At 46.9% G+C, this 14,277-nt stretch overlaps 1 protein-coding gene across 1 annotated transcript; it reads left to right on the top strand.

Annotated features, from left to right (window-relative positions):
- Window positions 1–167: 167 nt before the first annotated feature.
- LOC8025680 (dolichyl-diphosphooligosaccharide--protein glycosyltransferase subunit 1) lies at window positions 168–12,408 on the top strand. The gene is made up of 10 exons (XM_029985947.3): window positions 168–536; window positions 836–894; window positions 2,186–2,495; window positions 4,387–4,593; window positions 5,872–6,064; window positions 7,492–7,591; window positions 8,654–8,792; window positions 8,884–9,003; window positions 10,529–10,774; window positions 12,044–12,408. The coding sequence occupies exons 1-10, from the start codon at window positions 294–296 to the stop codon at window positions 12,224–12,226; spliced, it is 1,800 nt and encodes a 599-aa protein (XP_029841807.2). The 5' UTR covers window positions 168–293; the 3' UTR covers window positions 12,227–12,408.
- Window positions 12,409–14,277: the final 1,869 nt, after the last annotated feature.

Genomic DNA, 14,277 nt, shown 5'->3' with positions numbered 1-14,277 from the left:
GCTCCTCTTTAAACGTGACGAACTAAAAATGAATTTTAATCGGGATCTTTAATTAGCAAAACTTGTGCTCAAATAAAAACTACGTTATGTATTTATATTAGAGGCAAAGTGATACATGTGACTATTTTGAACCACCAATAACAGACCGCCACAGTGTTTATTTTGGTAGTGCGGGACTTCTCTCAGGTGCGGAAGACGCGTTGGTGATGCGGTGATGTGTCATGGCGCGTTCTGTTTTTTAAAGGGCTTGTAGACGCCGGCAATCTGAATTCATCTACGTATTTGCGAAAAAAATGGGGCTTCGGGTGGTCATCGCGTTGACCCTCTGTCTTTCATACGCCGTTGTGAATTGTAATGATGTTGTCTCTACGTCCATACAAAACACCAACGTCGAGAGAAACATCGACTTGGCGTCGCAGCTCGTAAAGATCACTACCAAAGTAACTGTAGAAAATAAGGGCAGCGCTCCGGTGAAATCCTATTTGGTTTCGCTCACGAGCGAAGAAAAAGGTCACCTCGCTTTCATCGGTGCAGTGGTGAGTCTAGGTTTAAACAAACTTTTGGGGAATTTTGCTCGCGCCGGTACATCGCCCGGATCAGTGTCCACGTCAGTGGTTTTGCACTAATGTCGATATTCACCGACCGCCCGTAAAATTGCATACGCGATCGATATGAGTGTTTTTTCGTGTTGTTGCACACCGGATCATCGGTTTTCTGTACCGGTTGTACACCGTAATCGGGGCTCGATAGGTGTTGTTACACACGTAAACATTCCGCGCTTACACAGAGTCCATTTACACTGACGATTGATTGTATCATTTGTGTGTGTCTCCAGGCTGCAAATGATCAGGACACTCCACTCCGAGTTACGGAAACGGTAGTGGCCAACCAAAAGTGAGTAGAAACTAAGTGCTCCATATTCTGATGCGCCGGGCCCAGTGGGTAGAGGCACAGACCTCACGTACAAACGTCTAACGTTGTCCTTACTCTACTAATATATCTGCAATGTGGTCGGTAGTTTTACTAGTAATGTAACGTTGAAGTGTGTCCACGGGCAGCAAATGAGCCCAGCTCAAATAACATTTGTGACCGTGGAATAGCATTGTAGGTGCGGGCAATTAACTATAGCCGGTTGACCACTCTCTATAAAATTATCAAGTTTTGCCGGTCACTGCTTACAAAGTACTGCCTGATGTTATAAAATTGTCTTGTGGGGGAGGGGGTCCGAGTGTTAGTGCACGACAGCTCAGAGCATGTGAGGCAAAAGCTTGTGCTGCAGAACCCAGGTTTCCTAGGGCCCTATGTTGCGCTTTTTGGGCTCCCACAGCGACTAGGGAGAAGGGAGCGTCGTCGACATTGCTGCAAACGCAGACTGGATGCTGATTGGTGAGAGTCACTGATGACTGATTTCCACAGAAAAAAAAAAACAAAAAAAAGGTGAGCTTTGTTTTCTTCTGCGGGAATTCGTCCTCAGCGACTCTCGCCAATCAACATCCAATCTGCGTTTGCTGCGTCGTTGACATCCCTTCTTTCTATCTGGTTGCCGTAGGAGTCCAAAAAAAGCAACATAGGGCCCCATATTTCGATTTCTGCCTCTGCCGTTTCATATCTGAAGGAGCATTGTAGCGGCATGCGGTCATCATCTAATTTGCTTATAAATGCGATGGCATTTTTAGGCCACCAAACCGTGGAATTGTACACATCCGTTCGTAAGCTGCTTGATAGCGTGCCCGCTCATGGCGTGAAACCTAAGGGGAGAAGGAGAGCTTGTGTGGCGAGGGAAGGGACGCTGTGATTGGTGAAACAGGTTTCGACAGACCAGGTGATGCCAGTGCTGGCCAGCTGCGCACATAGAGAGCAGGCACTGTGGCGGGATCTGGAGGAGGCGACAAAAGTATTTAACAGCTATGCATAGGAGGTGTGTGCAGTCGCACGATGTAGGGGTTCTGCGGGAAGTGTGCACAGTGACCTGATCTTCACAATGCCTTCAAGAAAGAAACTGCCAGACCCTGAGAAATAATTGTCGCAAAAATGGCGCCGCGCTGAGGCAGACAGAGAGTGCCGAGCTTGACGGACGAGTAGGCAAAGGATCCTATATTTCCTTTTACTGCAGTCAAAAAGAAAGCATAGTTATTTGCTTGTGGTATGGACGTAATTGTTAACTAAACTCTGAATTTCGTCCCAGGACACATCACCACTACCGTGTGGATCTGCCAACACCTTTGGCAGCTGGCAAGTCGGTGAAGCTGGAGCTGGAGGCGACGTTCAGCCACCTGGTCACCCCTCACCCGACGCACATCACTCAGGCGGAACGGCAGCTGGTGCTCTACCAGGGGAATCACTACTTCCTCAGCTTGTACCCGACGCAGTCTCAGACGACACGCGTGACGCTGCCTAGCTCCAAGATCGAGTCATACTCGAAGCTCAAGCCTGCCAGCCAGTCGGAGTCTACGGTCACCTATGGGCCCTACGAGAAAGTTCAGCCTCTTTCTGAGGTTAGTGCAGATCTCTTGCATCTTCCTTGCTGCTGTGGGTTAGCTGCCATTTTGTTTCTACCTCGGTTTGTTTTCAATGAGTAATCAGAACGTTGCATGCTATGAACCGTACGTACTTGATAGACCCTTCCGGGAAAATTTCAGAAGACTTCACAGTTACTTAACATGGCACTGCGCAGTGCGGGAAATTGTAGGGCTGTCTCGATTTACTCTTGGGCCAACTCCGCTGCATCACATTGCCTAAAAGCGGCACAATTCATTCTTTTTATTATTGAGCTCAGAACGTGTGAAAAATTAAATTAACACAAAGCAAGGTCGACACATGCTGTGTTCTGTTCGTGTCCTGTCTTTGCATTCTGAAATCCCAAAATGTTAAACATTATGAACTTCCTTTTCCATTCATGTGTATCATACAGAGTACATCAAGTTGTCATGTGTTGGCAGTGGGAAAGGGGGGTGGGGTGCTTATATTTTTGGAGAGGTCTATTCAGATGTGTCAATATTTTTGCAATGCGAGTTATATTTATTTTGTTGAGGATATGTTACCGTAAAATCCCCACCGAAAATCTAGAGAAAATTAGGTGAAAATAAGGAGCGGGCTAACTTTTGGTGTGCAATCAAGAATAGTTAAAAAATTGCCATTTTTAGGTTGTGTCCCTTCCAAGCTTGTGATTGTGGAAAGGGGCAAGGAAGCAAAGATGACTGTACTTCCCATTCAGCAATGTTCACTTAGATCCTGTCATAGCTAACTAGACGCATTTATGCCGAGGTCATCATTGATTCGAACTCTATGATTACTAGGAGTGGGCTATCTTTTGGTGTTTAAAATAGAAGAGAAAATCAAGTTGGAAATAAGGGTGGGTTACCGTATTTACTCGAGTAATAGCTGCACTATTTATGAACAAGGCCCTTGCTTCTTCTTTTTCACAGAACACATATACAACCAATCATTGCGTTGCGCGTAACATAGTGAATAACCAGATCGAGAATATGATTCTCCATACAAATTCAGTCTTTATAGGTGGTATCTTGTCACAAAGACGTTATCTCTGTCCTGTAAACAGCTGGAATCATGCTGTTGAACGCGGTGATTGGCAATCTGTGTGCTCCGCAAAAAGGCGAACCCTCAGGCTTTCTTCATAAACAGTGCGGCTATTACTCGAGTAAATACTGTACCTTTCAGGGGTGGGGCATCTCTCGGGATTTTACAGTAATTGCACCATCATAGTTACTCTGCTTCCATGGTCTTAGGCAAGCACGTAAATTGCCTAGGCATAAGTATGTGCCTGCTGCTGGATTTTGTTAGTTGATAATGACTATACCTAGTCATTTTCCTTGTGTTATTAATAAAACTGATTTGGGGGTTTGACAGTTTGGCAGCCAGACCTATATATGAAATGCCAGTCTTTGCTAGCGGCAAGGGATCTGGACCGCTGTTCACGTTCATCTTTCTATTTTGAACAGCGTCAAGAAATATCTTGGTGTACTCAAAGTGAGAGTTCTCTATGCTTTGAGGTTTTAACCTTTAGGCTTGCATTTCAACACAAGCATTGTAGTAAAAAAGGAATTTGCAGCTCCAATCTTTCACAAAAATGAATGCCAGCTACCTTGCTTAGCCCATTTTGTATCTCTGGAAACGCATGTATAAATGTATGTACTAGCTAATATTCGAAGTGGGAGTTGAGAGCATAATTTGTGTAGATAGCTAAGCATGCAGTAAAAGAATTTGCTTTGGGAATTGGCAGTTTGTGAAGCATCAACATTTAATCTTTGAGCTTTTTAAAATTCACCGTACAAATTGAAATGGGCTCTTCTCGCCACACGCCGTTGCTGTATTGAGTCTTGTGGGCACCAGCAAAGCTTAGCGTGTTGCTCTCTTTCGAACCCGCAGGACAAGATGACAGTGCACTATGAGAACAACAATGCCTTCCTGACGGTGACCAGCCTGGAGCGAGCCATTGAGGTGTCCCACTGGGGGGTCATCTCTGTGGAAGAGGTTATCGATCTCCGCCACACGGGAGCCATCCTCAAGGGATCCTTCTCACGCTACGAGTACCAGCGCGACCAGAACGGCGTGTCCTCGGTCAAATCCTTCAGGGTGAATACTCTCGACTGTCCTGGAAAGAGATAGAGACAGACGTGTGCTGTGCTTCGCATTGAATGCTCCAGTTTGGGATATGCACTTTGTAACCAAAGCAGTTTATAAGTCTGTGCACATCTGCACTACAGTTAGCATGAACATTGCATCACCGCTTTTTTGACACAACTAGTTAAGAGCACCATCCCTCGTAATAGCGTCGGCCCCTTTTATTATCCTTTGTAGCCATCTGCACAAAGAGTGCTTTGCACCGGTAGCCGTGCTCAGCCGCCCACTTTGCTGATAGTGGTGATGGTGACGGATGACATTGACAGTCGTTCCAAAACAACCGACAAACGCACATATGGTCGTTCATTATTCACAAAGCCCATTCCTGAGTTTAGATATAGCGTTTCTAGAACCCCATTCTTGGTTTGAGCTGTGGGTGTGGTGGTCAAGGGCTTTAACGCACTACGGCTTGGAGCATCTGAAGAAAATGTTTTGGAGGCTGAAAGTCCATACTTCATTTCCCTTCTTGGCCGGCTTCATTATTGTCAGCTGTTGTACTACTGTTTGCTGTAGGACCACTTACTGTGTGATGGTCACTAACTCGCTCAAGTTTGTAGCCGGATTACCCTGGCCAAATTGCCACCCTGCAGTGGTGACGTATAGCGCCATATCTGGAGGCAACTTGACTAGCTCGGGAAACGACAGCATTCAAGGTTGAGAATCAAGCTTCTGATGCAGTTGAAATGCAGTTGGCGATATTGCCTTCTAACATTAACTGCTTGTAAAAAAAAAAAAAAGAAGCAAACTGAGCATTGTTAATGTTTGTAATGTACATTATAGAACAAGACGTCGATCTGTCCTTGAGATATGGCGATACTGGTTCAATGTTGTAGAAGGGCCATTTAGCCAATGCAGCCTGCTGACCTTGTGTCCTTAATATGCATTAGTGTTCTGCAGCACAAACTTTTGCCCCCCCATACCCTCTGATGTGCAGTGCTTTAACACACTTTTCCTGTCAATTGCCTTCTTTGTGTTGTTTATCCTTTTTTGGCAGTTTTGCTTTATATAACACCCTTAACATTCTCATCCTGATGTCGACCGTGCGACCCGTTTCTTGGCAGATGTTATTCCCCAAAACCTGAACATCTTGTGGCAAGTGTTCCATATCTGCCAGCCTCATTTTTGAAACCTGTTGCGGCGGTTATTTAATATAGGCGGTTCATCAGAATATGCAAAATGGGATATTACCACATGTGTAGCAGAATCTGAAAGCTTTCCCCCCTCTTCCAGACTGTGCTGCCCGCATCGGCGATGGACGTCTACTACCGGGACGAGATCGGCAACATCTCAACTAGCCACATGAAGGTCCTCGACGACTCGGTGGAGCTCGACATACGTCCTCGCTTCCCCTTGTTTGGCGGTTGGAAGACTCACTACGTGCTGGGCTACTACGTTCCCACCTACGAGTACCTGTACAACTCAGGCAAGCTCTTGCTTGGATTACATTTCGGAGTGTTCTTTCACAATCACTTTTAATTCAATATGTAGTACTAGTATGTTTTTGTTGCTATTTGACATGCGCGACTTGTCCTGTTGAGACGGTATATTCTGGTGGTTGTGGGCAAAAGCTCCAGTACAGACGTAACGGTAAGATCAAGCGAAGGAAAGATTTACCCCGTGTGCACGACGTAGTGCATGTAGTAGAACCTCGATGAAATTGTGCGGATGATTGTGCGATGTGACGTGAATAGACGGCGTCAGCTGGTGCGACTCTGCAATAATATTGCGTCGTGATTGACTGGAAATTCGGGTAATAGTGCTGCGCGCTGTGTCACCGCGTAAGCCACAGTTGATCATGCACAGAACAGCTAGCACCAAACACATTCTCATGAACTTAGTGGGATGCACTCCCTCCTCGCACACAGGGCGAGACCGTCGGCGCCTACACATAGACATTTTCTGTCATGAGCGCATTTACGCCGTAGAGCAGCCTCTGCTTGCTCCAGCATATGCTTTGGCCCCCCCCCTTTTTTTTTTTGCACGAAAGGCTTAGAGAGCCGAGTGGATATTGAACGCTCGGCCATGAGATTCAATCAAGGCAGACCCTCTCGCATCGGCGGGTGTACGTGCCCATAGCACGCACGAGATTTGGGATCTCGCAGGCACAAACACTACATAGGCACGTAGCACACACCTTGAATGCCGTCAGGCCACTGGCCGTGTACAACGACTGAAGAACCTCGTGGCAATGCATTGGCAAAGACACTATACGTCTCGTGTAAGCCAAGATCGGTCACATGCCGAACAGCTAGTACCAAACACGTCCTCGTGGATGCGCTGCGCAAATTGCCTGGTCGCACCAGCATGGCCATTATTTGCTCGGTAATATTCTCTTCTACGTTCCGCTTCATGTTCATGTGCAGCATGATCTTGACGTCAAATGCATTCCATCCTAACACCCCTGGTTAGAACAAGCAGATGGGCAACTGAAGGCGAGAAAGAACAGGCAGCGCCCTCTCACGGCACCAAAGCCAACTGCGATAAGCGCGTGCATGCTCCGTTGGATTTCGGCGACATGGCGCTCGCCCTGTACGAGCTCAATACAGCTGATGCTGTAAAAAAATATCTTTTCAATTTCAGTGTTATTTTTTAAGATATTACTGATATGGTAGCCTTCCTGAAGAGAGTGACTCTACCATTATATATAGGTTGCACTAGTTCCTTGGAGCACTGCACAGAGGAACACATTTGGATTATGTTTTGTTATAAGGACATGAAACTCGTGCAAGGTAGCCCCATTTTAAGTTTCTCAACTGGTGAATGTTCCTCTATTCTCCAGCTGAAACTAAAAGTCCTATAACTGGCTGCCTTTCCCATTTTTTTTTTTTTCTGTTGGAAATCTTTTTGCAGGTGACAACTATGTTCTGCAGATGCGTTTCGTCGACCACATCTTTGACGACAGCGTTATTGACAAGGCATCTGTCAGGATCATCCTGCCCGAGGGTGCCAGGTGCGTTGCCTCCAGATTCCAGATTTTCTGCACTGAATATCTTCATCATCATTTAATAGAGCCTTAAAGTCCCTACGGGCGTCATAATATTGCAAAAGGGAGGCAGGTCACTGCTGTGAATGTGCAGGTGTCAAAGCTTATATTTAATAGGGCCATGCATACATCTAGCATCTGCATTTGGCATATAGGCGACATTGAGAAGAATCTGACATTATATTTGCGTCGAAATATACTTCGATGCAGAGATTTGGCTCAGACACTTTATCCCTCACGAAGCCGGCACTTTAAAGGTTGAATTTAACTTTCTATATTCGGTTAAGAATGCACCAGAAGCTCCATCTTCAGCGCACATTTGTGGCCTTCCGTCATGCGCAACGCTTCTCGGCACAGTTTTAACTTGTATCTGATTATGCTAAGGGGTAGGTTACATTGAAGTTTCTCACTTCGTCTAACACTTGTCAACAGCCTTGATACTACCGTAAAATACCGGGAGATAATCGCAACAAAATGGGGAACAGGCGCTTTTCCGGTCATCAATTTTACATATAAATGTACTGTACGTATTTTCTCAGATCTTACAAATTTGGGAATGGGCACTTCATGTGGAATGGGCGGATGCACGGTATTCTACGGTAGCTTTTTAACTCCCACGTTTTGAACAATGTTGATTGTTCAAAAGTTAGGAGTCAAAACATTCAATCCGCGTTAATTGGCACTCTGTTCCATAAGTAGAAACACACGAAATATCTCCTTTAAGCGCATGTAGTCGAAAATATAACTGGATCTTTTGGATCATAAATTCATTTTTGTAAAATATTCTGACAATTGCGATCAAACTGGAGAAGTAGGCACTTGCTTAAAGGCCGACGTACGGCCTCGTTTTTCTGCAGGGAAGATAATCCTCTTAGTGCAATCCTCGCCTAAGCTGCGAGGGAACCAAGTTTGGGCTAGGTGAAAAGTGAAGATATAGGAAAGGAGGAGGCAGGGAAAAGTGGAAAGCGCAAAGTATACGTCGGCCTTTAAGTAGAGTGTATGTGTGTACATACTTTATGATCTCTTCAGGGACATCAAGCTCAAGACACCATTCCCAGTGACGCGGCTCGACGACCGTCGTCACTACACTTACCTGGACACCGTCGGACGTCCCGTCATTGTCCTTGAAAAGTCGAACCTCGTGGAACAGCACATCCAGAACTTTGAGGTGACTGTTTGTGTCTGTTGTGACTTCAACGTGCGCTTTGCTGTGCATCTGTCTGATACACTTTTTCTTGTCTATGTTTCGTTTGCTGCAGGTGCACTACAAGTACAAGAAGCTGCTGATGCTTCAGGAGCCACTGCTGGTGGTGGTGGTCCTCTACCTGCTCTTCCTTCTTGTGGTCATCTATGTCAGGCTGGACTTCACCATCAGCAAGGTCAGCAATAAGTGTGGGGAGCTTTGCTTTCTTGGCCTGGACTGTGCAGTACAGCCTTTGTTGTTGGTGTGCCACTAGACCCCCCCAGTCGTCATTTTGGCATTGATGAGAAGGCACAATAGTATGACCCAGGCCTTTAGGGGTTCTGCCACCTGAGAAGCGCTCTTTATGAAAAGGCACAACCTCAACTCTACTGGATCTGCTTAAAAAAATGGAAACTTTCACACTCTTCTGTTGCAGTCTTACATTGTAAGTCTTACAGTCTTACAACACTGTCATTCTCATGAGTCACAAAGGTTAACTTAAAAGTTCATCTATATCTGCATAGTTTCTGTCACCGGCGGTCTGTGATCTATAGTACTAGAGGAACAATAGTGCATAATGGAGAGAGATGTCAGATGCCCAGCTCCATTTACTTTACAGAGCAAGTTGTTTCACGGGTGCTTTCAAAAATAGCTTATACTATAAAAATGTAATTACACTCTAGTATACACTGCGGGGATTTGCAAACTTGGGGAACTGGTGATGATGTGGTAGACTCGTGAGGAACAAACGAGGCGCGTGGCAAGGGAACGGGACAGTTCAGCCACGGCAGTGTAAGCCACCGTACACGATTTGAAAAATAAACAAGTCTCCATCGTGACTTGGCCCTTTCTCCGGACAACCGACGGGCGAAAACTCAACACACACAACCCCAGGTACACACAATGTACAAATATTGAAGGAGCTGCCAGCCTGTCAGATTCGGTGTAAGATGCAAACTTCACAAGTGCCAAGCAAAAAATGTGTTTCGCCCAAAAGTCTGAGCTCCGTAAGGCTGCTTGCCCGTGGTACTTTTAGAGTTATCATTGACGCGACCACTCCTATAGCTTCTGCCATTAAAGGGGGGGTGCAACGATTTCCGGACTTCGGTCGATGATATCTGGAAGTTGCCCTCTGACACTTCTGAAGTAAAGAACAAAAAACAGATTTCGCCTGCATGTCCTAGTTGTTGCGTAAAAAAAAAGATAAAGATTGGCATTTCGGGCACCCCTCAACTCACTCCCAGCCTTCAAAGTCACACCTGGTCCCCCTCCTAGTGACGTCATTCGGAGTGCCGTGTAGCTTCCCGTGTGCTCGCTCGGAGGACGCTTCCTCTCCCTCTCTCCGCTGACATTAGCGGGTGTTATGCTGCAGCTTAGAGCCGAGCGAGGTCACGTAATCTTTTCGTCGTAGTTCCTTCGGCTGCCACTTGGGGCTGCAGGTGGGGGAAAAAGCTCGACTTTTGCTTTGCGATTATGCAGCGGAATTGCGACATTTTTAATTAAGGAGGTGTTTTCTCTACCCTCCGGGACACGATAAACAACGTAAAAATGACGAGATGCAAATTCTTTTAATCGTAAAATCGTTGCACCGCCCCTTTAAGAAGTTAGTGGAACTCTGGCTCCACCCTATTTTGTTACTCTAGCACAATGCGGGCCTCGCGTTCGAGGTCGGTGCAGCTCGAGGAAAGGGGAAAGCCTGATCGTGCACCTTGTGCCCGCAGGATCCAGCCCAAGAGAGCAAGCTTCAGGTGGGAGGCCTGCTGGAGAAGGTGGCCTCGCTGCAAGACCGGAGGGCGGACGTGTACGCCCAGTATGATGCCGCCCTGGGCAAGTACAAGGCGAGCAAGGACAGCGTGGGGTACCAGGCGGCCGTGAAGAGGCTCAACGGAGAGCACAAGATCCACACCCAGTCCCTGGCCGACTGCCTCGCCAAGCTCAAGCAGGAGGGTGCCGAGGCTGCCGAGGCGGTGAGTCCGACCCCGCTGTCCGCTCCCCCTCGCGTCTGTTTCTTTTGGATCGCGGAATGTCTTTGGAGTGGCAAAGTTGCGGTGCCTAGAATGGGTTGAGTGCCGCGAAGTGGCCGAGAGACCGTATTGAAAGATGGTTTACACCTGTGGCGTGAATCCGAGCCACTAACTAAGCTACGTTTGAAGTCTCAATACTCTGTTTCTCGGTTGTCTTGCAGGCAGGGGCGAATTTAAAGGGGGGGTCTGGATGTCCTGACCCCCCTCTTGATTTTTGCATGTGTAAAATTTAGGGCGTGAAAAGAGGGAGAGGGGGAGGGGTTCTGAAACATATGGTACGCTGACCAACGCCTGACCCCCCCCCCCCCTCAGGAAATTCCTGCATCCGCCCCTGCTTGCTGGCACCGCTATTTTGTTCGCAGTGCAGAGCAGACGCGATTCGGAAATGCGTCATGCCGAGCCTTTGATATGATGTCGTCGGGAACCTTGAGTGCTAGCGTTTTGCTCTGCCGTGGATTGAACCATCGCCGAGCATAAACGCCGACATTGATGGCACGGCATGCGGTAACCCCTATGATTATAGAACTGAGAGTAGTGGACTGAAACGTCACCGCGTGGAGTTAACGTTTATATGGGGGGAAAGCATTTGCAGTGATACGATTGCTGCGCCATTTACGCCAAAGCACTTAGCCTGCTGCATGCAGTTACATTTTATGAAAATGGAAGAATTATTTTTGCTGCTCCAAAAATTATTTTTGCTGCTCCAGAGTGACTCGACCAATCACATCACTGCATTTGTGCCCTTCAGCGTACTTGCACGCATCCTGCACTGGTTTTGCTTTGCCTCGACTGGTTTCTCACTGCATTCAACCACTCATTGAAATTGCCTAAACAGTATTTTTTTCTTTTCTGCATTGGCAGCCCCGTTATACCAACTTCTCGGAGCGTGTATCAACAATACAAACCCGAATCACTCTTACAGTATTGTTGAGGCAAGCGTGCAATGCTAGTACAGGTATCTAGGTGCTGGTGTACTAAAAATACTCATCGTATTGTCACTGACAAGTTGTGAATGGCAAAGAGAAGCTTTCTGCCTTCTGGAACTTTCCAGAAAAGTATGGAATTATAAGTAAAGATCCGGGTCGAGTAGGGTTTGCGTGGGATTCAAACCCGTTCCTCCGCGCGGCAGCCGCATACGTCGGCAAATTAACCACGCGCTACGAAATACCTCGGACGAATTGTTCGGTCGGTAACACCGGCAACGCTTCCCAGGTGAGCGAGCTCCAGCGGCTGGACAAGCACTTGAAGGAGCAGTTCCAGCAACAGATAGTGCTGCTGGACAAGCTGATGGGCGGCAAGATGAGCAAGCAACAGTTTGTGGAGGCCGAGGCCGCCATCCAGAGGAAAAAGGAAGAGCTGGCCGACAAGATGCACTCTCTCACAGCCTCCCTCTAGTCTCTCTCTCTCTCCCCCCTTTCCTCTCGTACGACTGGGCGTGTGCATGGGGGCGCAGAGACAAAAAGGGTGCGGGGTGTCTGTCTGCGCGAGCGCTTGTTGGGAAAAAGTGTTATGTATTCTGTTTTTGGGGGGATCATTGTCATTCCACATTTAAATAAAGTAAAGGGAGTGTTCTTACATTTTTTCTGGTTTTGTGTTTAGTATCCTCTCTTGTAAACTGGGAACTGGGAGCAAGACCATGTTTCTAAGCAGGTCTTCGCCTTAAAGACCGACCAACGAAACCATTTTCCGCAAGGTAGGAAAATGCCCCTCGCACCCTCTTCTTTTCACCCTCTCCCAAAAATCACGTGACGGCAGGGGCTTCTTTTGTGTCGGCTTTTTCTGTAGGGATAATCCTCAGAAACCGCGAAATGAGCCGCTAGCTGCGAGCGCCACAACTACCTTGAGACGTCCAGGTGTCTTCCCTCGTTGACGCCGGTACGCTCAATCCGCGAGATTGAAGCCAGCGCGGCCGAACGCTTTTCCCCATGAGCTGCAGGTTCGAGGCCGCGTGGTCGGTGGAGATCGAGGGGTCGTGGTATGCGGGGTTCGTTCCAGTAGCCGCTTTCTGGCATCGCGCGGCTGCTGGAACCATTCCCGTGTCTGCACAAGGATTGGCTTGCGCAATAAAGGGTTCAGGTCGTTGATAATACATTTATTTTCGAAACTTATAAATCAAGTGGCTTTTCCTAATCTCTTCTTTACTGTTTGAAACACATCTCCTCTCATAGGTTGTTTATTTCATTTTGCAGTCTTTTGCGTATTTATTCCTCCTTACCTCTGCTGGATGTTTGTTTTATTACTTGATAAAGACCTTTAAATATTGGCGCGGGCTTGCGCCATTAACGCTGTCCCGGGTTTATCCAAGATTGGAAAGATTGGCGTCAAGAGCGGTTGAAGAAGCAAACCGAAATCCTTGCTTCTAATTAAGACCATGAGTGACCATAGGTCTTTGCTTCACTTGCCTCCACAACGCCCTATCGTTTGCACTATCGCAACTTCTTAGTAACATAGCTGTATACCACATTTTACTCATGGTTACTACAAATGTGGCCCCACAGGCTTTCCCGTTATCAGCGAGTCGACGTTTTAACGACCGGCGACTCTCCTGAGTGAGAATAAATATCACCTTCCATCAACATCCACCCCTTTCTCTCTCTCCACCTCCCCCCCCCCCCCCCCCCCCTTTCCCGAGTTGGGGAGTCACTCCAGGAAGGAGCCTTCAGACCGCGCTTTTCGGCTCCTATCGTCAACACCTTCGAACGTGGAAGTAAACATATCGCATGAGCGACGCCCAGTTTATTTGCAACCTAAATAATCTGGCTCTACTGTTGGGACCCAATCAATTTCATCATCGATCATTATTTGTTACGATTTCATGGTAAAAGTGTGTTCGTCGTGATACCACAAAAACTGGTCGATTCCAATTTTGCTGAAATACTCGCTCCTGTGACGCTCTAGTGCGTAAGGTCAAAGGGGTCAAAGCACCCGAGGCAGTGCGTAATACTTTACAACTGTCGTAGACAATAAAATATTTGTGGGAGGTGCGTAAAATTGTTTACTCCACAAAAGCGTACCTAAACACAACAAAATATCGCAATGGCAAAAAAAAAAATCAGTTTGCGAAGTTGTTGCTTTTATCTCTCTCTCTCTCTCTCTCTCTCTTTTCGCGCCACTACAAAAAATAGCGGCCGAGCAACGAAATTCTACCAAAACCACGCTTCTTGGAGAAACGACAGCAGGTTATATGGTAGTGAATTTGCCAGGGAGTTTGTACAAATAATAGGCGACCATTGAACCTAGCCTTTTACACAAATCATGCCCGGGATATTTCCCTTTTCCTTCCACGCGATTAGAAGGAAAGACGCTAGGAGAATTCATGTGCATTAACATGCTGCTTCTAAAAGAAAGTACCAGATTTATAGTGCATGTCAATTCAGATGTAAATAGTTTAATCACTGTGCACGAACATTCGCGGCCTGGACGATGACATGGAAGCATGGCGGAAA

The sequence above is a fragment of the Ixodes scapularis genome, unplaced genomic scaffold (assembly GCF_016920785.2).
Source record: "Ixodes scapularis isolate PalLabHiFi unplaced genomic scaffold, ASM1692078v2 PGA_scaffold2__306_contigs__length_199485367, whole genome shotgun sequence".
NCBI classification, from domain to species: domain Eukaryota; kingdom Metazoa; phylum Arthropoda; class Arachnida; order Ixodida; family Ixodidae; genus Ixodes; species Ixodes scapularis.
This window is presented reverse-complemented; position numbering and strand designations above follow the sequence as displayed.

What these genes read in the sequence shown, in the direction of transcription:
- LOC8025680 (XM_029985947.3), top strand. Translation starts at nt 294, where the DNA reads ATGGGGCTTCGGGTGGTCATCGCGTTGACCCTCTGTCTTTCATACGCC. An exon ending in AAGTTCAGCCTCTTTCTGAG is followed by an intron (nt 2,496 to 4,386) that starts GTTAGTGCAGAT and finishes TCGAACCCGCAG; the next exon opens with GACAAGATGACAGTGCACTA. An exon ending in ATCCTGCCCGAGGGTGCCAG is followed by an intron (nt 7,592 to 8,653) that starts GTGCGTTGCCTC and finishes TGATCTCTTCAG; the next exon opens with GGACATCAAGCTCAAGACAC.